The 25,348-nt window shown below is 41.6% G+C and overlaps 1 protein-coding gene across 1 annotated transcript; it reads left to right on the forward strand.

Annotated features, from left to right (window-relative positions):
- Positions 1,002–24,042, forward strand: PLAC8L1 (PLAC8 like 1). Its single transcript, XM_005683098.3, has 4 exons — positions 1,002–1,180; positions 8,386–8,522; positions 22,204–22,340; positions 23,597–24,042. Exons 1-4 carry the CDS (start codon positions 1,059–1,061, stop codon positions 23,735–23,737), a joined length of 537 nt encoding a protein of 178 aa, XP_005683155.1. The 5' UTR covers positions 1,002–1,058; the 3' UTR covers positions 23,738–24,042.

Consider the following 25,348-nt stretch of genomic DNA (forward strand, 5'->3'; position numbering starts at 1 on the left):
ATGAGAGCCGCCCGGATCTAGTGAATGAAGGCAGTCATGAAGCTATATCTGAAGTATGTTGATTAGGAGGGATTATATAGGCTTTTGCTAACAACTGTGTTCATGTAAATGCTTTGAAGTTCAGAACCCTTCTTTATGGTCATTCTTTATGGTTCTGATGGGAAGAAGGTACAGTGTAGTTGGCTGCTGTTGTCTTTCTAGTGTAACACTGAATTGTGATTGCAGACCTTTCCCCTCAGTGTGCAATTTTCTTGAATTTTTCTTCTCTAGGAACATTTTTCTAGTGTTTCTGGTGTCCATGTCTCTAGGTGTGCTTCAGAGGCTCCTAAGACCATGAAGAAGCAGAACAGTAGGGAGGCAATCACCAGCCAAGCCCTGCCTTGTTCGCTAGATTGCATTTGGGCCACGTAGGGAAGAGGCAGTACCATTCTCCTGCTGTAATCAAAGAAGTCCATGGAAGAGTAGGAGACTTCTAGAAATTGTGAAAATCCTTAGAGGCTTGGGACAACTTAGCAGAGCTTAAACTTTAGAAAACCATCATTTATTAGGTGGTTTCAAGCATGATCTCTGGGCTTAAATACCTTTTGTCTCTGTTCTCAGGTTCTGGGACTCATGTCTTGCTAAATTGGACCAGCAGCCTTGGGGATGGTGAGAGGCCCTTCCCTATCGCTTCTCAGCTACAAGGCATGGCTGAAATCTGTAGCCTCTGAGTCCCCTAAGGAAAGGGCAAGTGATGCTTAGCTAGATAAATGTTTGCTAGTTATCTCTTAAAGGGATTTTTCCACGGAAGAGAAGTTTTCTTTTTATTTAACTGACACTATATCTTCAGCAGTATCTCCTTTCATGTTAGTAAGATGGCCTTGCCCACAGTTAGGTGTGTACCTGTCTTTAAAAAAGTAAGATGTCTGTCAGTTACACTGCTATGACCTCAGGTTCCAGAATATCAAGGCAACATTCTTTAGGTGTTTCATTTTGGATTGAACCTAAGTTTAGAATCAATCAGCTTATTGTTGAAGGGAAAAAGGATATCCCAAGTGACAAGAAAATACCTGTTAACTATGGATTGGTTTGGAAATTACTTCTCTAAGTTTCCTGAGGATGTTTCCTTTCTCAACACACATGCACCTCTGTTGCTTTCACTCGTATCATCTAAGGATGAACATTTTATCTCCAACTTGAGGTACGAAGGAGGGTGATTTTACCCCCAACTTTTGCTCTTTGGTTGGAATATCAAATCAACCTCTTCTTATAAGGAGCCAGGAAAAAGAAAACTGGGCTCAGGAAGAAAGTAGCTGCTATCATTTCCCATGTGTACCTGAAAGGGGGGAAACTGACTAGTTTTTCATGGCCTTGCTTGGCTGGTGAAAAGAGAAGAGCTGACTTGGATGAAAGGGTGTCCGTATATTCTTAACTTAAAATGATGAACCCTGATCAAGTGAAACTTTATTTCTGGTGACTGCCAGTAATTTCCACCCTTTTGAAATCAAAACTCAAGAGTCTTGACTTTAGTTAAGAGTTTGAAATAATCAAGGAGGCCTCAGTGGAAGGCAGAATAAATTCCTAGTGCTGCAAGTCTCAATAAGGAGATGGTGACATGAACACCCTCTACCCCCCGCCCCCATTCAAAGCATCAGATGTGTGGGGACATGCAGTGGGGAGTGCATTTAGCTGCCAAAAGAGGTGAAAGAGTGAGGGTGAAATGGGGAAAGGCTGTGTGTGTCATCCAGCTCTCAGCACTCACTTATTAGAAGCTGATAATGAGAATGACTGGAGTCAGCCTCCTGCCTTCCACCAGCTGAAGCCCCTCTCTGCTTCTTTCCCTTTCGGTGACCAACCCTCTTGGTCTGCCTGGGACTCTCCATCCTGGGAAAACCCTTAGGCCAGGGCAAACTGGAATGATTAGTCCCCCTGACTGAATTTTGAGGTATTTGGGTAGCACACATGACCACTGAGAAACTGCCCCGGGTCTGCTTCCTCTGTTACTAGTTTCTCAGAGAACAGTACATACGTGCAAGATCCTTAATTTAAATAATAACAGTAGCTGCTATCTACTATATGCCAAGTACCTGGTGTTTAATCTTCAGTGCAACTATGTAAGTAGGATATTTTAAACCCAGTTTAGTGCAAGAGGAGACCAGAGCTAAGGGCTGGGGCAGTTCGTGTTTTCCAAGGTCAAACAACTAGGATGCAGCTGAACCACATTTGACTTTGTCTAAATCTAAGCTCTGTCCCCTTTGCACTAGTTGAAGAAGTTGCTGGATTTGATGGCAAACGGTTAGCTGCTCAGGTTGAGAAACTGACCATCAGCTTTACCCACTGCTTCCAAACTCATTCCTCTTAATGGTAGTATAAGATTCTACCTATAGAATATAGAGTAACATACAGAGATAAAAGCTGGGCATGTGTGTGTGCTTAGTCATGTCCAATTCTTTGCAAACCTTTAGACTGTGGCCCTCCAGGCTCCTCAGTCCATGGGATTCTCCAGGCAAGAATATTGGAGGGGATTGCTATGCCTTCCTCCAGAGGAACTTCCTGAGCCAGGATCTGAACCCATGTCTCCTGTGTCTTTTGCATTAGCTGGCGGGTTCTTTACCTGCTGAGCCATTGTGTGTGTGTGCTCAGTCGCATCCAACTCTTTGTGACCCTATGGACAATAGCCCATCAGGCTCCTCTGTCCACGGGACTCTCCAGGCAAGAATACTGGAATGGGTTGCCATGTCCTCCTCCAGGGGATCTTCCCTACCCAGGGGTCTAACCCTTGTCTCCTATGAATCTTCCATTGGCAGGTGGGTTCTTTACCGCTAGCGCCACCTAGGAAGACTGGGGAAGCCCCAAATCTGTGCAGTTCAGTTCAGTCACTCAGTTATGTCTGACTCTTTGTGACCCCATGGACTGCAGCATGCCAGGCTTCCCTGTCCATCACCAATTCCCAGAGTTTACTCAAACTCATATCCATTGAGTTGGTGATGCCATCCAACCACCTCCTCCTCTGTCCTCCCCTTCTCCTCCCGTCATCTGTCTTTCCCAGCATCAGGGTCTTTTCAAATGAGTCAGTTCTTCGCATCAGGTGGCCAAAGTGTTGGAGTTTCAGCTTCAGCATCAGTCCTTCCAGTGAATATTCAGGACTGATTTCTTTTACGATGGACTGGTTGGATCTCCATGCAGTCCAAGGGAGTCTCAAGAGTCTTCTCCAACAGTTCAAAAGCATCAGTTCTTTGGCGCTCAGCTTTCTATTTATAGTCTAACTCTCACATCCATACATGACTACTGGAAAAACCATAGCTTTGACTAGATGGACCTTTGTTAGCAAAGTAATGTCTGTTTTTTAATATGCTGTCTAGTTTGGTCATAACTTTTCTTCTAAGGAGTAAGCGTCTTTTAATTTCATGGCTGCAGTCACCGTCTGCAGTGATTTTGGAGCCCCCCAAAATAAAGTCTGTCACTGTTTACCCTGTTTCCCCATCTATTTGCCTTGAAGTGATGGGGCTAGAAGACATGATTTTCGTTTTCTGAATGTTGAGTCTTAAGCCAACTTTTTCACTTCAGTTGTGTCCAAAATCTGTGCAGGAAGCTACAATAACTACTTTAGTTTGATACCTGTAGCAGCCCCTGAATAACTATTCAATTTTTAAAGGAACTACGAAGTAACTGGCACATAGCAGATGCTCAGTTAAGGGTAGCTATGCTTATTTTAATTTTGACACATGAGCTGTTATCTTGAACTAAAATGTTTTAGCTAATACATGTCAATTCAAACATAAAAATGGCCAAAGATTCAGAATATCCAAGGAAAGAAAATAGTACAATTCTTCAGTTCAAAATTAAGCAAACACATACATACAAAAACAAGTCCCCCCTCCCCCCCCCGCCCCACCAAGGAAAAGCTATCTCAGTTATTTGATTTGGAATAGAGGAGAGGCTTCCTTGCTGTAATGGGGTGTTACACATATAATGCTGAGGTAGAAGCAGAAAATTCTCTTCTAGGGCTCCAAGCTATAAGCACATTTCTGAGGCAAATCTAATCTAGGGGCTCAGCTCTAAGAAATTCCTTTACTAAAATTACTGGAAATTCTTAGCGTAGTAATGGAAGTCCCAACTTGTAGGATCACGTTAAGAGGTAAATGCACTGGGTTGTGTGGAGGCATATAAGAAGCTTTTAGGCTACTCTCAATAAAATCTTGATGTTTTTATGTAATCAGTTCACACCTGAGAGTTGTGCCTTTACTAGAGGATGAAACACAGTTATGGTCACATAATTTATAGCTATATTTGAGGAGGACTCATATAACAGATGTAACTTGTTGAAGGTAAAAGAGGAGAGTGAAAAGGCTGGTTTATGACTCAACATTCAAAAAACTAAGATCATGGCATCCAGGCCCATCACTTTAGGGAAAATAGAAGGGGAAAAAGTAGAAGCAGTGATAGATTTTCTTTTCTTCAGCTCCAAAATCACTGTGGACAATGACTGCAGCCATGAAATTAAAAGACATTTACTCCTTTGGAAGGAAAGGTAGGACAAACCTACACAGCATATTGAAAAGCAGACATTAATTTGCCAACAAAGGCCCATCTAGTCAAAGCTATGGTTTTTCCAGTAGTCATGTACAGATGTGAGAGTTGGATCATAAAGCAGGTTGAAGGCCGAAGAATTGATGTTTTTGAACTGCGATGTTGGAGAAGACTCTTAAGAGTCCCTTGGATTGCAAGGAGATCATACCAGTCAATCCTAAAGGAAATCAATCCTGAATATTCATTGGAAGAACTGATGCTGAAGCTGAAGCTCCAACACTTTGGCCACCTGATGTGAAAAGCCAACTCATTTGAAAAGACGCGATGCTGAGAAAGACTGAAGGCAGGAGGAGAAGGGGATGACAGGATGAGATGGTTAAATAGCATCACCGACTCAATGGACATGAAATTTAAGGAAACTCTGGGAGATAGTGAAGGACAGGGAAACCTGGCGTGCTGTAGTCCATGGGGTCGCAAAGAGCTGGACACGACTGAGCAACTAAACAATAATAACAATATATAACAGAAGAGATACGTGAATTCAGTTTTATCCAATTCAACAAATGTTGTGTACCCACTAAGTTTCAAGGAATGTACTAGAGCCTGGGGATACAGGGAGAAAGCACAGGTGCCCCCTGACTGCAGGGAGTTCACGTGGAAGCAGAGGAGATAAGATACATATAAAGGTAGTTTTTCTAGGACCAATCTGAAATCGTCATAGGGCCTTAGTCTGCTCAGACTTTCATAACAAAATACCATAGACTGGGTAGCTCACAGAACAGATACTTTTCACAGTGCCGGAGGCTGGAAGTCTAAAATCAGGGTGCTAGCATGGTTGTGTCCTCGTGAAGACTCTTCCTGGTTTGCAGCCTTCTCATTGTGTTTTTACATGGCCTTTCCTCTCTTATAAGCCAGTAGTCCTAACGGACCAGTATCCCACCTCTATTCCTCATTTAACCTTAATTGTCTCCTCAAAGCCCTGTCTCAAAATCTGGTCACATTGGAGGCTAGCTAGGTCTTCAGCATATGAATTTGGGGGGATATGATTCAGTCTATAACAATAGGCCCTAACCCACATCACAATAAATATATTAAAATGCACCCATACCAAATGTTATACCCATTATTATTATTATTTTGCTGCATAGTAAGTGAAAGAATTTTTATAATTCTGCTTTTGAAATTATTGGACTCTGAGAAATTTATGGTTGGCTGCTACTGCTTACAGAGAAGGCAATGGCACCCTACTCCAGTATTCTTGCCTGGAAAATCCCATGGATGGAGGAGCCTGGTAGGCTGCAGTCCATGGAGTCGCTAGGAGTTGGACACGACTGAGCGGCTTCACTTTCACTTTTCACTTTCATGCATTGGAGAAGGCAATGGCAACCCATTCCAGTGTCCTTGCCTGGAGAATCCCAGGGACGGGAGCGTGGTGGGCTGCCGTCTCTGGGGTCACACAGAGTCGGACATGACTGAAGAGACTTAGCAGCAGCAGCAGCTACTGCTTAGCAGTCAGTCATTCTTGGATTTTTTTTTTTTTTACAAAATTAGAAAATCATCAATTGTTTTCAAATGTAGTGAAATACTATGTCTGAATTCCAAATTTGACCTTAATGAGATAGATACGATACTAGATTTTTATGTTTAATTGAGCATTTACTAATTTATACTTTGCAGTTTTTATATTTGGTAGCCCATATATTTTTTTCAGGTCTTAAACACTTCTGTAGGCTCTTGTAAAGCTTGCTAGGCCCTATGCCTTGTCTATAATGTCAAATGGACGAAAGGGTGAGATGTCTCTTAGCTCTGCTTCACACTCCTAGGTAGGTCACTCCTAACTTTCTTTGCTCTTCCAAACTCGGGTGTGGCGTTCCCAGCTGACGTGTCTCGCTGGTACTATAGCCTGGCTGGTTCCGAGCACCCTTGTCCCTTCCACCCTACCTCATAGTCTGTTTTCCTTGCCATCTCTGGTACATTGACATCACCATCTACCTGGTAGGAGACTCAGAAGCCATTGCAGTGATCATAAGTCTCCCAAGTCCCCCTGTTTCAGGTTTTAAGCTGTTATCAGGATGACTATATGGAAATTGCCTGGAAACATTGAATACCAATTTCTGTGCCTCGTCCCTAGAGTCCTGTGTAGTGGTCTTGGGGCTTGGGTATAATAGGGCTTGGGATTTTTTTTTTTTTTTAACAAGCTTGGAAAAGACTCTGATGCTGGGAGGGATTGGGCGCAGGAGGAGAAGGGGACGACAGAGGATGAGATGGCTGGATGGCATCACTGACTCAATGGACAAGAGTTTGGGTGAACTCTGGGAGTTGGTGATAGACAGGGAGGCCTGGCGTGCTGCAATTCATGGGGTTGCAAAGAGTCGGACACGACTGAGCTACTGAACTGAACTGAATGTGCTGTCAGGTTTGAGAAGGTGTGGACTTGGGCAATATTGGTGAAATGAAAAAAGAGATGTGGATCTTTATAACAAGAACAATGTTCCCTATATTACGATAACATGAAATCCCATTGGCTTTAATGTTCCAAATCAGAGGTTCTCAAAGGACTCCCCAGCTGTTTCCAAAACGCCCCAGAGTGTTGCCTTAAGGATGTTCAGGAGCATTCTCTCCTGGCCTCTAGTCTTTGTGTTCCAGAATAGGAAATGGCAGCCCACTCCAGTATTTTTGCCTGGGAAACCCCACAAACAGAGGAGCCTGGCAGGCTATAGTCTGTGGGGTCAAAAAGAGTCAGCCATGATTTAGCGACTGAGCATGCACGCCCTGTAGCAACAGCTATTATAGGAAGAAATTCTGCTGTCTCTTTATTTTCTCTCAAGTATGAGGTAGGCTCTTTATTTCTTCATAACACATCAGCAGAGACCAAGTGCAAACTCATAATGAAGCTTGCTAAAAGAGCAGAGGAAAACAATAACTCCTATTATGTATAGACTTAGGTGCATTTTCAGCCCCTCTACCCTACTCTTGACCTGCCCCTTCCAAGGCCAGATGACAGCTTATTCTTCACTCCAGTACTCATTCCAGTTATATCCCTATGGTAACAGTTCAGGCAAAACTATCAGTCCAAGAAAGAGACAGAAATTTTTTCTCACCTTGCTGTTGAAGCCTGTCCCCTGGGCCTGGTTTGTTATTTCAGAATGATTGAGCAGAATATCTGTGCCCTTCAGGGAAAATCAAACCAAAGTTGTACTTTGTGGCTGCACTAGGACAATCATACATACAGTAGTATGGTATCGAGATATATTCTAAAGCCCAGATTATTCACTTAAATGATACCATCTGTTCAATAGCCTCGTCCAGATTTAGATGTATGTACAGTTAGTCTAATTCTTTGTCTTTTCAATAAAGGTTCAAAATCCTTGCAATATAGTCTTACGCATGGTCATCTAGTCACACATGCTGTGGGCACAGTAAATGAATTATGTGCCCTTCAGTTGATATAATAACTGTATATGGTAGTTTTTTCTTCTTAAATTTTAACAAACAGAAAGCAGAGAGGTTAAGCAGCTTAACCAAGGTCAAACTTCCAGGAAGGGGCACACTGAGGTTTGAGCTGAGGCCTCTTGGTTCCAAATCTGTGAATGTAACTATTATGAAACACAGAGAATTGCTGAGGTAGTAGACTGAATATTGAGTTTGAATAATGGGACTTGGAATAGTAATGCATTAATTAAAATGGGGCAAAAAATCAGAAGAGGTGGTGTGATGGAGGAGGAGGGAGGGAGATGGTAAGGTCAGCTTGGGCTATGGAACAAGAGCCACTGGGTATCATTGGGTCCTTGTCTCTTTGTCACTCTGTCCTGGCTTGATGAGTATCTTTCTGAATCATCTTTGTTTCCAAGTTAATCACCATCCTTGACTCTCTAGGAGCTGTGCACCAGCCCAGGCTGTGGTGAAGCAGCCTTTCCGGGGAGCCAGCAGCAGGACAGCAATCACATCCATTGTCCAGACTGGTGGGGACTGGAGCACTGGCCTCTTCAGTGTCTGCAGAGATAGGAGAATCTGTATGTTTTTTTCTCTTCCTTTAAGTTCTTTACTATTTTCTTTCCTGAGACACCAGTAGGTAGAAAAACTACGTTAGGTGCAAGGACAGAAATTGAATGGTTTCAGACTAACTGGACTAATATTCTAGTGACTCAAATATACTCCTTGGCAGGAAGAATTTTACTTTCAGTGATGTGGATGTTTTGAAAGAGTAAGTGGTAACTTAAAAGATTTTTTAAATGACAAAATCCACTGTGAACAAAGATGCACAAAATGGGCTCCTTTGTCTGCGGCTGATTGAGCATAAATTATTACAGGTTTCTTGGTGAATGGCTAGTAATACCTGTAGAAACAACCTCAAGTGTAATGTAGCCTTTGGCCTAGTAATTACATTTTTAGGCATTTAGTCTAAGGAAACAAATCATGTGCAAGGTTTTAGCAATATCATTAAAATTGGTAGCACTGGTTATTGTAGCAACAATCTAGAACAAACCAATTATTCAATGGGGGCTTCCATACCATGAATTATACAGCCATGAAAAGTCATATTGTAGAATGATACTTAACTGAAATGGAAAAATGTTGGGATACATTTTTAAGTTAAAGAATCAGATTGTAAAACCATACATATTAGACATTATTTGGAGGAGGATATTTAGAGAAATATCTGGAAGGATACAAATACAAATGCTTATAGCAGTTGTCTCCAGATGGTATGCTAATGTATAATTTTTCTTTTCGCTTATTTCTAGTATTTCTGTGGGGAAAGTGTATTACTCTCGTAACAGTAAGACCAATCATAAAAAGAAGCTCCCTTTGTTGACTGAAATCTTCAGATGCTGGTTTAGCTGTGAAGAAGCACCAGCAGCACTGTCCTCTACTGCATGATTTTCCCCTGGGTTAAAGTTCAGAGCACATGGATTCTGTTTTTACCTTAGGACATTCTGACTGGTCTCTGGTACCACCTGTCAGTATCCTTTTCCAGGACCTGATGCTCTTGCCCTAAGGAGTAACTTGGTCACAGAATCTTCTTTTTTTAGGGGGTGGTTTCCTTTCTGATGGATGAGGGCTAGTTTCTTAAGTTCAGTAGACTTTAATATTTTCAAAGAATATGGCTTCCCACCCTGTAGAGGCTCTGACAAGATCTGAATTTGTCCTAAAGCCTCACAGGATGTATCAACCGGAGAGCTCTGAGCCATTATCCAATCCAAGGCTTATTCAGCTGGGTCTAGCTGAGTTAAAAGCTCTAAACCATTTCTGGTGTTCTGATCATCCAAGCCTGAGCCTTCACTGTTTGCCTGGGCCTCACAGCCAAGAGACCTCCCAGCTCTAAACCGTACCTTCTGTTGCTATCCCTTTGACCATCTGACCCAGAGCCCAGCAGATTTCTTCCTGCCACTGCTACGCATGTGAACTCCTGACCAGACAATTATGGCAGCTGTTCTCTGATTCTCTCAGGATTCTTCCTGGTTCTTGTCCACACTCTCTGATTTTGGTTGTTACCCAGTGTTGTAGTTACAGAGAAGGCAGAATAACCATAGGGAGATACGGAGACCGTACCCCAATTTGGGAACTGGACGATTTTCTTTTCATAGCTTGTAGCTGGTGATTGGGAGTTGGGGTATCAATGCATTTCCAAGTAGAGCAAAGCTTGAAATATAATGTAGTGGTTAGGAGAACACATTTGTGTTGGGTATAGTCCTCACCTTGAATCTTAACTCTGCTTCTTACTGGCAATTTGACTTTGAACAAATTCTCAGAGTCTTCATTTTTCCACCTCTAAAATGAGGGTAAATAAATGTGTCCACCTTAAAGATTGTCAAGATTAAAGCAGATAATGCATAGAACCTACTCAAGAACACTGGTCTGGGAACATAACTGGATCAGAGTCTTTTTTGGTTGCCTACTATATTGGGTTAAACACTGTCCCCTCAAAATTCCTGTTCACCTATAGGCTCTGCATGTGGCCTTATTTGGAAACAGTCTTGCATTGTTGTCAAGTTAAAAAGAGGTTATGCTAGATTAGGGTGGGCTCTAATCCAATGACTGGTATTCTTAAGGAAATTTGGACACACACACAGCAAAGATTGCCATGTGAAGACAGGCACAGATTAAATAATGCATCTATAAACCAGACACGGTCAGGGAGCGCCAGCAACTACCAAAAGTTTGGAGACAAGCATGGAAAAGACTTTCCCCAGAGCTTCCGGAGGATCAACTCTGCCAACACATTGACTTCAGACTTCTAGCCTCCAGATTCTCCAGTGAGAGAATACTTTCTATTGTTTGAGACATCCAGTCTGTGGTATTTTGTTATGGCAGCCCTAGGAAATTAATACTGAAGCAAACATTGAATTTCATTAGGAGGCTATGGGGCAATTCACAAAATCAGGAAATAAATGAAAACCTGTGCTTACGAGGGACAAGATGCATTATCAGGAGATAGTTGACAAACTGGTCAACTCCAAACATTTTAATCCTTATGCTTTCCTGTCTGAGAATTACTCTGTCAGCAATGGAGCCCAATTTGCCTAGCCTAAGTCATACCTGCTGCTTGACCAGCCCAGGGCATTTTGAGTGACAGTTCTCCCACTACGGCTGGCAATAGTGAAGGGGTATTTTCCTAAATTCACTGCTGGGGTGTGTTATCTTGAACACCCCCCTCCCCACTGCAGTAATACATAGTAATGACCTTAGTAGATCTCAAGTATTAATATTGCTATTATAAATTTTTATCTTCCAGCATGTTGAGAGCAAAGAGTAGAATCAGGAGACTTAGACTGCTGCTGCTGCTGCTAAGTCGCTTCAGTTGTGTCCGACTCTGCGACCCCACAGACGGCAGCCCACTAGGCTCCTCTGTCCCTGGATTCTCCAGACTAGCTACTGCCTAATTCCAAGAGTACTTAAAAAAAGTTGATCAAAGAAAGGACACTTCACCACCCTCTCTGCCTTAAACATTGTTTCACTGCTTAGCTCTGCACCCCACCCCCAACAATGTTCTGGAGATCCAGAACACTGGGTCTTCTGGGTCCCTGCTTGTCCATTTGAGAGCCCATTCTAGGGCCAGGGAGGAAGGAAGGACATGTGAAGAATACAGTATTCTTTACAGTTGGACGTCACCTGCACAGGAGAGACCATGGATATTATAGTACCAGGTGATCGTGAATGTTCTGTGTCCTAACTGATCTTCCCTGGATGGGCCTCTGCTTCATGACTGCTCATAGTGTCTCTAAGCTCATTGTCTCACCAGATAATTTAAAGGCAGTATGACTTTATACGCTGGTTGTCTGCACCACAGTTCCCAGGACACAGCTGGAGCACTAGTGCCATGAGTGGTGGATTTTTTTCCTTCTTTGTCTAAAAGGGCTACTTCAACCACAAAGTTTTTTTTCAAGCAAATCACTGTGACAGTAGTTGTGGCAAACTTGGAAACAAAAGGGAGATCTTCTTTCCATGACTTTGTTTCACATCAGGTTCCCATCCTGGGAACCGTTTTTTGCATTAAATGTTGAGAATGACTGCTACAATTTGTCATCCATTAAGCAAAGGGTACCTTATGAGCAGTGATGATTTCCATTTATTTTTGACATTTTGATTCTTCATTTAATTGCAATTCTATTTTTTAAACTGCCTCCCTCTTCCCACCTCGGCTCTTTCATCTGAATTCACACTGCACAGGGATTAGAAATAGGTGCTTCTATGTCCTTTGAAGATGTGGCTTCTGAAAGCTCAGATGAGAAGATGAAGCCAAGATGAAATAAGTGGCTGTGAAATGGCTTCATGGGTGAAAGGCTGGCTGTTCCAGCTGGGGATGTTTGTGATGTTGTCTCAGAGGAGGTTGATGTGGAAGGTGTAATCAACCTGGGTTTATAATTCAGCCAGTATTTACCTATGTATAGTCATGTGATAGGTGTTACAGACATAATAGTGAACAAGACAGAGATGGTTTCTGAGAGGAGATAGGCAATAAGCAAACAGACAAATAATTGTAGTGGGGCTAAGTGCCATGGAGGAAATAAACAGGGTGTTTTGAAAGGAAATTATAGGGGTTAAGTAAAGGATGGCAGCTCTGGGGAACTGACTTAAGCTGATTTCTGAAAGATGGTAAACAGCCAGCCACTAAAACCACCTTCCCTGTGGAGGCATCATAAGTGTCAGGCAGCAAAGAGATTTGTGTGGACGAGGAATCATCAGATGCCCAAGATGGGGAGGGGGAAACAGGCCAGGAATTTCTCTTTGGTTTTCTGGAAGAGGAAGAGGCATGAAAAGGCCCCAGACTTGGGGTCACATCCCTGAACTGTATTTTGGGTACCCTGTATACCATCTGCAAACAGTCACAACTGGTCATGCTCACTGGTCTTGCCCAGCAGAGATCTGACAAACAGGAGGTGCTTATTTCCTGAACGACAGACACATCAATGAATGAATTTTAACCTGTATTCTCACTTGCTTCCTTCTTTCCTGCACTTTCCTGAAACAATCATACAAACAGAATCAAAAGGGATATTGAGGTCACCTGGTCTGGGCCCTTACCAGCTTGTCTAAGTTCCCCCTACAGGAGGCCTGGCAAGGACCTGACAGCCTTGGCTTTCTGAACATTTCTAGGGAAGAGGGCTCCTCTCCCTTGGAGCCTGCTCAGTGCTTAAAAAAATGGTTTTAAATAGATTACCAGGCACATGATACAAAATTCAAAAGTACCTGTCCCTTTAGTATATGAAGAGCAGGAAGTCCATCCCTATTCTCCCATGCTGCCCAGTTGTTCCCAGAGCCCATCACTTTTACCTGAGCCCCAATGTAGTCTGTAAAGATATAAACCATTTTAATGAAGATAGATTAATTTTTTAATCAGAAAAGTATCATATAATCATAGGAATAAAGAAAAATATAAAAGCCTATAAAGGAAGAAAGCAGTACCCTGTAATTCCAGCCACCAGAGATAAACAGTGTTAATATTTCAGTATCTATCCTTCCAGATTTTTCCTGTATATGTGGTATATATAATTGATGCAAATAATGGAATTATAAACACACAGTTCTGTGTTTTTATTTGGTTTTAATTTAACAATATAGGTGATCAGGCCATATCAGCTCTTCTGGAGCTAATATTTTAAATGGCTGCATAGATTCCATTGTATGAATGTACCACAATTCATTTATCCACAGTTCTTACTAGCAGACCTTTTTGTGGTTTCCAGATGTTTTGCTATTCAAACCAGTGCTCTGTGAGTATACTCTTATCAGCGCCATACGTGTGTCCACTGACCTGTCGGGTAATTGCTGAGGAGTAAAGAGATGGCAAGAATACACAGAAGAACTGTACAAAAAAGATCTTCACGACCCGGATGATCACGATGGTGTGATCACTCATCTAGAGCCAGACATCCTGGAATGTGAAGTCAAGTGGGCCTTAGAAAGCATCACTACAAACACAGCTAGTGGAGGTGATGGAATTCCAGTTGAGCTATTTCAAATCCTGAAAGATGATGCTGTCAGAGTGCTGCACTCAATATGCCAAATTTGGAAAACTCAGCAGTGGCCACAGGACTGGAAAAGGCCAGTTTTCATTCCAGTCCCAAAGAAAGGCAATGCCAAAGAATGCTCAAACTACCACACAATTGCACTCATCTCACATGCTAGTAAAGTAATGCTCAAAATTCTCCAAGCCAGACTTCAGCAATATGTGAACCGTGAACTTCCAGATGTTCAAGCTGGTTTTAGAAAAGGCAGAGGAACCAGAGATCAAATTGCCAACATCCACTGGATCATTGAAAAAGCAAGAGACTTCCAGCAAAACATCTACTTCTGCTTTATTGACTATGCCAAAGCCTTTGACTGTGTGGATCACAATAAACTGGAAAATTCTTCCAGAGATGGAAATACCAGACCACCTGACCTGCCTCTTGAGAAATCTGTATGCAGTCCAGGAAGCAACAGTGAGAACTGGACATGGAACAACAGACTGGTTCCAAATAGGAAAAGGAGTATGTCAAGGCTGTATATTGTCACCCTGCTTATTTAACTTCTATGCAGAGTATATCATGAGAAACGCTGGGCTGGAAGAAACACAAGCTGGAATCAAGATTGCCAGGAGAAATATCAATCACCTCAGATACACAGATGACACCACCCTTATGGCAGAGAGTGAAGAGGAGCTAAAAAGCCTCTTGATGAAAGTGAAAATGGAGAGTGAAAAAGTTGGCTTAAAGCTCAATATTCAGAAAACGAAGATCATGGCATCTGGTCCCATCACTTCATGGGAAATAGATGGGAAACAGTGGAAACAGTGTCAGACTTTATTTTTGGCGGCTCCAAAATCACTGCAGATGGTGATTGCAGCCATGAAATTAAAAGATGCTTACTCCTTCGAAGAAAAGTTATGAGCAACCTAGATAGTATATTCAAAAGCAGAGACATTACTTTGCCAACAAAAGTCTGTCTAGTCAAGGCTATGGTTTTTCCAGTAGTCATGTATGGATGTGAGAGTTGGACTGTGAAGAAGGCTGAGTGCCGAAGAATTGATGCTTTTGAACTGTGGTGTTGGAGAAGACTCTTGAGAGTCCCTTGGACTGCAAGGAGATCCAACCAGTCCATTCTAAAGGAGATCAACCCTAGGATTTCTTTGGAAGGAATGATGCTAAAGCTGAAGCTCCAGTACTTTGGCCACCTCATGCGAAGAGTTGACTCATTGGAAAAGACTGTGATGCTGGGAGGGATTGGGGGCAGGAGGAGAAGGGGACGACAGAGGATGAGATGGCTGGATAGCATCACTGACTTGATGGACATGAATCTGAGTGAAGTCCGGGAGTTGGTGATGGACAGGGAGGCCTGGCATGCTGAGATTCATGGGGTCGCAAAATGTCGGATATGACTGAGCGACTGAACTGATCTGAAACCTGCTGGTCAGAGCACATGTCCCATTTTACGTCTCCACGGATGCTGCCAAACAGCTCTCCATTTAGAAGCTGTACTAATTTACATTCCCACCCGCCTCAATGTATGAGCAAGCTCTATTCCTTTTTTAAGCATCTTTTTCTGTTAGGTGATTCTGCCTTTTTGTAATAACAGATCTGAAATGTGCCTCACTGCAGTTTCCACCCACCTTTCCTGCTTCTGCTCCCTGGGGCTCCACATGGTTCTCTGTGGCTCCTTTTTATCTTGACTCCCTGTGTGAGTTAGAGGGATGAATAGTGAGCCACATTCCATGCTTGAGGGTGGAGTTCATGTCAGAGAACAGGCCAGGAATATTTAGGTGTGGGAGCTGACATAACCCACAGGCCTTTGAGTGTAAGAGGAAGAGGCTGCATTTATGGCTTGGATCTTTCTTGACCCTGAGTTCCTTTAAAAAAAATATATATATATACATATACACATACATATCTATATTTATATGTATGTAGTGGAATATATGGGGCTTCCCTTGTGGCCCAGACGGTAAAGCATGTGCCTACAATGCGGGAGACCGGGGTTCGATCCCTGGGTCAGGAACTTCCCCTGGAGAAGGAAATGGCAACCCACTCCAGTATTCTTGCCTGGAAAATCCCATGGATTGGAATATATGTGTGTGTGTCTGTATATATATATATATACAGACACACATGCATATACAAATAACATGAATATGCTTATTTTATTAAAAAATGGAACATTACAGAAAACGACCATGTCACTCTTTTTCATTTACATATGCATCTATTAGTAATATACACTACTGCTTTGTAGCTCTTTAAACAAAGCATAAATGGTATTATGCTATAATATTATTATGCAGTTTGATTTTTTTAACTCAAAATATATCTTAGAGATTTGTCTCTGTTGTTACTTAATCTGTCTTTCACTGCATTCTTAATCATTCCCTAGTATGATTTACATCATCATGATTTATTTACGCTTTTGTCTATCAATATACACTTGTTTTACATTTTAAGTCACAAATAATGCAGCACTGGATAGCCTTGTACCTGCCTCTTTGTGTGCATGTGTCAGCATTACTTTCATATGTGGAATTACTGGATCCCAGAGTATTTAAAAATTTTACTTGATTCAGCCAAGTTGCTTTCGAAAGTGTGCCAATTTCTACTCCCATCTGTGTGGGGAGTACCTGTTTCTCTACGGTGTCCCACCTTTGATATTAAAAAATTAAGAAACATTCGACATTCTTATTGGTAATAAATGGTTTCTGATTGTCAATATGCAATTCCCTGATTACTAATGATGTTGAACAACTTGTCATGTTTGTTATTGGCCATTTGTGTTTCTTGTTGAGTGAATTACCTATTCGTGTCTTATGTTCGTTTTCTTTTGTTTAATCCTTTATATATTGATTTATAGGATTTCTCTGTATATTCTGGATACTAAACCTTGGTCTATGATATAGGTAGCAGAATTTCCTCCGAGAGTCTCCTTCAGACAAAGGATTCCATCATCCTGCCCTGAGCAAAGATCTTTCATTTCCTAAAGAAGCTGCATAATTTCAGCCTGTCCCACAGGAAAAAATACCAAGTGGTGGTAGTGAGGGCACTGTCTTAGAACACACAACTCCACAGTTGTTTACTAGATAAATAGATAAAACATGAGATCATATGGCATATGTGTTATGTGTAGTAGTTGAGACTTTGGCGTCAGACTTATTTGAGTTCAAACGTGGCCTCTGCACCTTCCTAATACATGTATGAACTTGGGCAAATAACTTCAATCCTCTGGGCTTTAGATTGCTCATCTGTAAAATGGGCCTAGTAAGAGTAAATTTCATAGGATTGTTGTGAGAATTAAGTGAGTTAATACATGTAAAGTACTTTTAGCAGGGCTTGGCACATGGTAAAATCTGTGTAATTACCAGCTATTATGTAATAAAACTTTGGCTTTTATAGTGCTTTGTTTTTATTATATCTGGCTTCTGTCCCAAGGTAATTGAATTTTGGGTGTGTTTCCTCTGTATCTATTACTGCCTCATAATGAACACTAAGATAATGTGGCTATACAATGGGAAGGCTTAAAAATAAAATTAACAGCATGTGTTATTTAAAAAGACCTATGAGTCATAAAAATGAGGTACAAGAACTCCAGTGCACAAAACAACATCTTTACAAAAGGCTTATGAAGGATGGTGGGCATTTCTTTGTCAGTTAAAGTGGTACGGCACAGGCAATTGTATAAACACAATTTATTACTCACTTAGCTTGCCAGCTTTATAATTATGCAACTTTGATTAATTTTTTATTTGCAGAGATACACACTACTGTATTTTGTAACTGATGCATAAAATTAGTTTTGGTTGACTTCTATGTACCATGATTTCAAAGTTCCCTAAATCAGGGCTGCATACCATATTACCACTCTGAACTCATGGTAAGTTCTTGGGCCACTTGTTATCCCTTGACCTGTTCGTACCAGTTGTCAGTGCTGTGTGGGGCTTGCTGATCTTGCTAGGAGTAATGATCTTTTTAACTGTGGGCTGAAACATCCTAGACTTAATCAAGGCTGAATTTAGTGTTTGCTTTGGGCCAGGTGATGACTGCAATACATAATCTAGCAATTATCTCAAGATTCCTGATGAAAGAGAGGAAATAGACATTCTGTTCCTGGAAGGTAGGCTGCTCCTCATCCTCCTCCCGTTCCAGCCTCATGCCCGTTGTGCGCATGTGCTCCCTCACCCTTTACATGAAATGGAGGAAGTCCAGAATCCAGGCACATCCCCTGGAGGTTATAAGATAAAACAGCATTCCTAGATTTCTGCTTCTTTGTCACTGAAGCTAGGAGTGGGATTCTGTACTCCTGACTGTTGAAGAAAGAGGGTGGGATGAGTCAGAGACTGGTCTTTGACAGGGTATTTTTAAAAATTAATTTATTTTAATTGGAGGCTAATTACTTTACAATATTGTAGTGGTTTTTGCCATACATTGACATGAATCAGCCATGGGTGTACATGTGTTCCCCATCGTGAACCCCTCCTCCCACCTCCCTCCCCATCCCATCCTGGGTCATCCCAGTGCACCAGCCCTGAGTACCCTGTCTCATGCATCGAACCTGGACTGGTGATCTGTTTCACATATGATAATATACATGTTTCAATGCTATTCTCTCAGATCATCCCACCCTTACCTTCTCCCACAGAGTCCAAAAGACTGTTCTGTACATCTGTGTCTCTTTTGCTGTCTCACATATAGGGTTATTGCTACCGTCTTTCTAATTCCGTATATATGTGTTAGTATACTATATTGGTGTTTTTCTTTCTGGTTTATTTCACTCTGTAAAATAGGCTCCAAGTTTCATCCACCTCATTAGAACTGATTCAAATGTGTTCTTTTTAATGGCTGAGTAATACTCCATTGTGTATATGTACCACAGCTTTCTTATCCATTCATCTGCTGATGGACATCTAGCTTGCTTCCATGTCCTGGCTATTATAAACAGTACTGTGATGAACATTGGGGTACATTGGTCTCTTTCAATTCTGGATTCCTCAGTGTGTATGCCCAGCAATGGGACTGCTGTGTCATATGGCAGTTCTATTTCCAGTTTTTTAAGGAATCTCCACACTGTTCTCCACAGTGGCTGTATTAGTTTGCATTCCCACCAACAGTGTAAGAGGGTTCCCTTTTCTCCACACCCTCTCCAGCATTTATTGTTTGTAGATTTTTGGATAGTAGCCATTCTGACCAGCAAATCAAATTATTTGTTCTAGTTCTGTGAAAAATACCGTTGGTAGCTTGATAGGGATTATATTGAATCTATAGATTGCTTTGGTTAGTGGATTTGATTTGCTTTGGTTGTGGATTTGATTTGCATTTCTCTGATAATGAGTGATGTTGAGCATCTTTTCATGTGTTTGTTAGCCATCTGTATGTCTTCTTTGGAGAAATGTCTGTTTAGTCCTTTGGCCCATTGTTTGATTGGGTCGTTTATTTTTCTGAAATTGAGCTTCAGGAGTTGCTTGTATATTTTGAGATTAGTTCTTTGTCAGTTGCTTCATTTGCTATTATTTTCTCCCATTCTGAAGGCTGTCTTTTCACCTTGCTTATAGTTTCCTTCATTGTGCAAAAGCTTTTAAGTTTAATTAGGTCCCATTTGTTTATTTTTGCTTTTATTCCCATTACTCTGGGAGGTGGGTCATAGAGGATCCTGCTCTATGATTTATGTCGGAGAGTATGATTTTTGCCTATGTTTTCCTCTAGGAGTTTTATAGTTTCTGGTCTTACGTTTAGATCTTTAATCTATTTTGAGGGTTTTTTTTTTTTTTTTTTTCTGTGTATGGTGTTAGAAAGTGTTCTAGTTTCATTCTTTTACAAGTGGTTGACCAGTTTTCCCAGCACCACTTATTAAAGAGATTGTCTTTTCTCCATTGTATATTCTTGCCTCGTTGGTCAAAGATCAGGTGTCCATGCTGCTGCTGCTGCTAAGTCGCTTCAGTCATGTCTGACTCTATGCGACCCCATAGACGGCAGCCCACCAGGCTCTGCTGTCCCTGGGATTCTCCAGGCAAGAACACTGGAGTGGGTTGCCATTTCCTTCTCCAATGCAAGAAAGTGAAATGTGAAAGTAAAGTTGCTCAGTCGTGTCTGACTCTTCACGACCCCATGGACCGCAGCCCTCCAAAGTTCCTCCGTCCATGGGGTTTTCCAGGCAAGAAAGGAGTGGGTTGCCATTGCCTTCTCCAAAGGTGTCCATAGGTGCGTGGATTTATCTCTGGGCTTTCTATTTTGTTCCATTGATCTATATTTCTGCCTTTGTGCCAGTACCATACTGTCTTGATGACTGTAGCTTTGTAGTATAGCCTGAAGTCAGGCAGGTTGATTCCTCCAGTTCCATTCTTCTTTCTCAAGATTGCTTTGGCTATTCCAGGTTTTTTTTTGTATTTCCATACAGATTGTGAAATTATTTGTTCTAGTTCTGTGAAAAATACTGTTGGTAGCTTGATAGGGATTATATTGAATCTATAGATTGCTTTGGTTAGTGTACTCATTTTCACTATATTGATTCTTCTAGTATGCTAGTGACATGGTATGTGAGCCTTTGTGTCTGTTGCACTAGAAGGCTATGAACACTACCATGTCACACTCAGTAGAGTGAATAAGATAAAAAAAGACTAATGATAGCAAATGTTGGTGAGGCTGTAGAACAACAAACTCTCATATGTTGCTGGTGGGAATATAAAGTGGCACAAATACTTTGAAGAACTCTTTGTGAATTTCTGGTAAAATTAAATTTACATCTACCCCATGACCTAGCAATTCCACCTGCAGGAATCCACCCAAGTGAAATGGAAATGTCTGTCCACATAAATACTTGCATATGAATGTTCAAAGTACTTAACCATAATAGCAAAAAATGGAATTATCAGTTGGAAAATGGATAAATAATTTATAGAATATTTACACATTGGAGTTACTCCTCAACAATAAAAAGAACAAAGTACAGATGCCTATAACAACATAGATGAATCTCAAGAAACATGCAGTTGGACAAAAGACAGTTACAAAAGTAAAGTAAACATGATCCATTTATATGAAGTTCGCAAAGAGGTAAAACCCCTTAATGGGAATGGAAATCAGAATAGTGATCATGACTGGAGTGGGGTGGGAGGATTGGGATCATCCGGGAAGGGACACAAGGGAGCTCTCTGGGGTGAGGGCAGTGTTCTACATGTTTGGGTACTTCAGTGAATGTGATTGTCACAACTCATCCAACTCAACGTTTATGGTCTGTGGATTTTCTTGTATATAAATTATGCCTCAACTACATATTTATTGAATACATTTTTAAAGGTTATGGTTAATTTTGTTTTTTTTGCTCTTTCACAGTTGAGATTACTTGTATTCATCAAGGCTGTCATCTTTTGCTGTGATGTTAACATCTTAATCATTTACCAGGGATTTATAACCTACGGTCCAATGATAGCTTTCAATGGATCCTTGAACCCTGTGAAACTGAGTGCACAATTTTGCATTTCTGTGTGCATGTATTTTTCTTTCCCCTTAAAAGTTCATAGCTATCACCGTATACTCAAAAGGGTCCATGACCCCAAAATGTATTTAAAACAGAACCTCTGTGTTAATGGTTCATGCAGGATGTGTAGGGAATGGTATCAGTAAGTTAAAGATGAATGAATGAATAAATAATCAACTGTTTCCAGTACATGTTTGAGGAACCAAGCTTCTACTAGTTTACAGATTAAAACTGGCAGATGTCAGTGGCTCCATGAAACTGCAAACATTAGAGAAACCTTCAGGCCTGAGATATAGAATAAAGTCCTGATAAGAATAGTAGGCAGAATCAATGTATCATAAAAGAGCTTTCAATCACATATATAAAAAAGATGCCTGCTATTCAAAAGTATTATATACTGTGTCTATTTTAAATATTGAAATTAGATAGATGAACATAATAGAAACAACACGTTTCAACTATAAAAATTATTTAATGCTTTCCTCTTGACAGTAAAAACAATTACTGTAGTGAATGTTAACAGAATTGTAGCAGGTTCAGCTTCGCAAGTGTTTAACAAAAGACAATTTTGATGTGGCTCAGTTATGGCAATTTTCATACACTGAGTTTTGAGAATTTGTTATTCATCCTCAATCCCTGATTGTAGGGAGACAAAGCAGCATTAAATTGATGGCATAGGGTTGTAAATGCTCTTTGAGATGTGAAGTGGCTCCAGGCACCTCTGAGCACCTTGACTTGCTTTTATGTGATTATTGACAGGTTTCTGTGGCCTCTTTTGTCCCATGTGTCTTGAGTGCGACATCGCCAGGCATTATGGAGAGTGTTTTTGTTGGCCACTGTTACCTGGGTCCACCTTGGCACTGAGAATTGGCGCCAGAGAGAGACATAAAATACGGGTAAGTGTGTTTGGATGTATATGTATATGAGAACCTGGATGGATGCCTTTCAAACCTGTGATTATTTTTATAAATGAGGTGTGGGTGAGGATAATAAAAACACCATACATAGTGGAAGGCTTTGGGAAAGGAAAGGGAAGAAATTTCTCATTTCACTTGTTACTAGGATGTATATTAAACCAAAATGCCACATTTTGAAGGGTATTTCCAAGGGAGACCTATTATAATTAGATTGTTGGCCAGTGAGCCTCTTCTGTTTCTCTCTTGTTACATCAAGAGAAGACAGTTGTTGTTTAGTTACCCAGTTGTGTCTGACTCTTTGCAACCCTATAGACTGCAGCATGCCAGGCCTCCCTGATCCTCACCATCTCCCAAAGTTTGCCCAAGTTCATGTCCATTGCTTCAGTGATACCATCCAGCCATCTAATCTTCTGTCATCTCCTCCTCCTGCCCTCAATCTTTCCAGTGATGACAGGTCGACATGCAACAAATTTGAAGGATAAACTTGGGATAATCTCACTTAAAATGTAGGCTCTCTGGCATATACAGAATTCACTTAGGGGATTCCCTGAGGACACTTCAAAGAACCAGAAAATTTCTAGTGTGGTTGAGACTGAGGTACAAGGAAAGTCTGAGGACAGACAAGTCATACCTACTCAGATGTGTACAGATAAAAAGGCATCTTTTTATCTGTTCTTGTGGAATGATCCCTAAGATGTATATTTAGCAAAAGAATATATATATGTAAAATGTAATATGTACATATCTTTACATATCTGTATGCCTAGACTTAGAATTTATCTGGAAGTCTATATAAGGACTGCCCACAATGGTTGTGTCCTGACAGGTAACTGGGTGGCCAGGGGGATTTACTTTTTACTTCCTCTCCCTTCTTACTGTGGGAATTTTGGATCATGTACACTTATTACTCCAGATAAGTAAATAAAATAATTATAAATATTAAGTTCTAAGAGAAAAAAGAGATGTTGACAGAGAATTTTCTGTCAGTGAGACAGCGTTTTTCAAGTATGAAGTCCTGAGGGCCGGTCTCTGAATTGCAAGGATTGGTTAGCAATCGAGGTGCTTGGCACCCGAGTAAGCCCAGTGGAGTTGTGTCCATGAGCAATGACTTCAGGGTGGTGGTGGGTCTTGGGAGCAGTGGATGGGATGGGCCAGGAGGTAACACTGTGGAGGCCCCCAGGTCGCGGAACTGAGCCTGTGTGGCAGCACCAGAACACACACGGTTTCTCCCCTAGGGCACCCTGTGTGAGGACTGGCTGGCAGTGCACTGTTGCTGGCCTTGCTCCATCTGCCAGGTGGCCCAGGAACTCAAGGTGAGAACCTCCCAACTCTATGAAATCTATACGGCCCCTTCAACCAAAGAAACTGTTATTTGATAGAGCAAGAAAACTTCTCCTTTCTCACTTCCCCACACCCTCCTCTTAAATCCCTCTTGGTGGAGAGATTGTTCTTAAGTTTTCACTGAAGTAGTATGAAAGTAAATGGTTTCCCACTACTGCGTTTACTGTTGTCCTTTCTTCACACATACCCCCTGATGAAGACACTTATTGGTCTGAAGTTGCTGTCCCAGCTCGGCCATGTTAGGCAGGTTAGAGAGGTAAATTTGTGCCCTCCACACCCTGCCTGGAGTTAGGAAGGTTGAATTGCCCCCCTCCCCCACCATCTTCCCCTTTCACAAGGGATGTCTGGGAAGCTGGAAGAATTGTTATATGGCTTTCTTATGCTAAGCCTCTTTTCCCAAAGTATCAGTGATGGGGCAGAAGATGGTTAATTAAATTTTAATGTTATATTTTCTTATTTTTAAATTTTTATTGGAGTATGGTTGATTTACAGTGCTGTGTTAGTTTCAGGTGTACAGCAAAGTGAATCACATAGGATCTGGACTGGGCCCTAAATACCACTGTAATACAGGAGCATTGCCCTTCCTTGGTCCTGACGCCTTCAATCCTGACTGCACAAAGGAGAGAGCCTCAGCTTGTTGCTGACTATGACCAACTCTCCACCATGTGTAAATCTTTAGCCCCAGACTCAAGGCCTTTAGGTGGGCAGCTGTTGAATTGTGCCCCTCCCCCAATGCCTTCCTACCAAAGATATGTTTAAGTCCTAACTCCTGGTATATGTGAATGTGCCCTCACTTGGAAATAGTCTTGCAAATGTAATTAAGATGAGCCATTAGGGTGGGCCCTAACCCAATATGGCTATTGTCCTTACAAGAGGAGATGAGACACAAAGGTAGAGACACACAGAGAGAAAGCTGTGTGAAGATGGAGGCAGAGACTGGAGTGATGCTACCACAAACCAAGGAGTGCCTGGGGGTACCTGAAGGTAGGAGTTGTTGTTCAGTCACTCAGTTGTGTCCAACTCTTTGCCACCCCATGGACTGCAGCACGCCAGGCTTCCCTGTCCTTCAGTATCTCCTGGAGTTTGCTCAAACTCATGTCCATCGAGTTGGTGATGTCATCCAACCATCTCATCCTCTGTTGCCCCCTTCTCCTCATGTCCTCAATCTTTCCCAGCATCAGGGTCTTTTCTGATCAGTCAGCCCTTCACATCAGTTGGCCAAAGTATTGGAGCTTCAGCTTTAGCATCAGCTGGGTGAGACAAGGGAATATCTTCTCCTAGAGGTTTCAGAGGGAGCACTGCCCAGCCAACATCTTGATTTTGGACTTCCAGCCTCCAGAACTGTGAGAGGATAAATTTGTGTTGTTCTAAGCCATCCGGTTTGTGGTTCTTTGTTACAGCAGCTGTAGGAAACTAGTTCACTCACCATCTACCACGTGAGTAGAATACTCTTGTTTTTGTTAGCATGGCAGCATAGAGCAGTGCTGAGGACCCTGGGGTCTGAAGCTGAACTGCCTCCTTCATTTACTAATTGTGTAACTACAGGCAAATTTGCGAATCTGTCAGTACCTTAGTGTCTTCCTCTGTGAAATGACAGTACTAACTTCACAGGGTTGTGAGGATTTTAACAAGTCAAGACACTTAGC

Source organism: Capra hircus, chromosome 7 (assembly GCF_001704415.2).
Source record: "Capra hircus breed San Clemente chromosome 7, ASM170441v1, whole genome shotgun sequence".
Lineage (NCBI taxonomy): Eukaryota > Metazoa > Chordata > Mammalia > Artiodactyla > Bovidae > Capra > Capra hircus.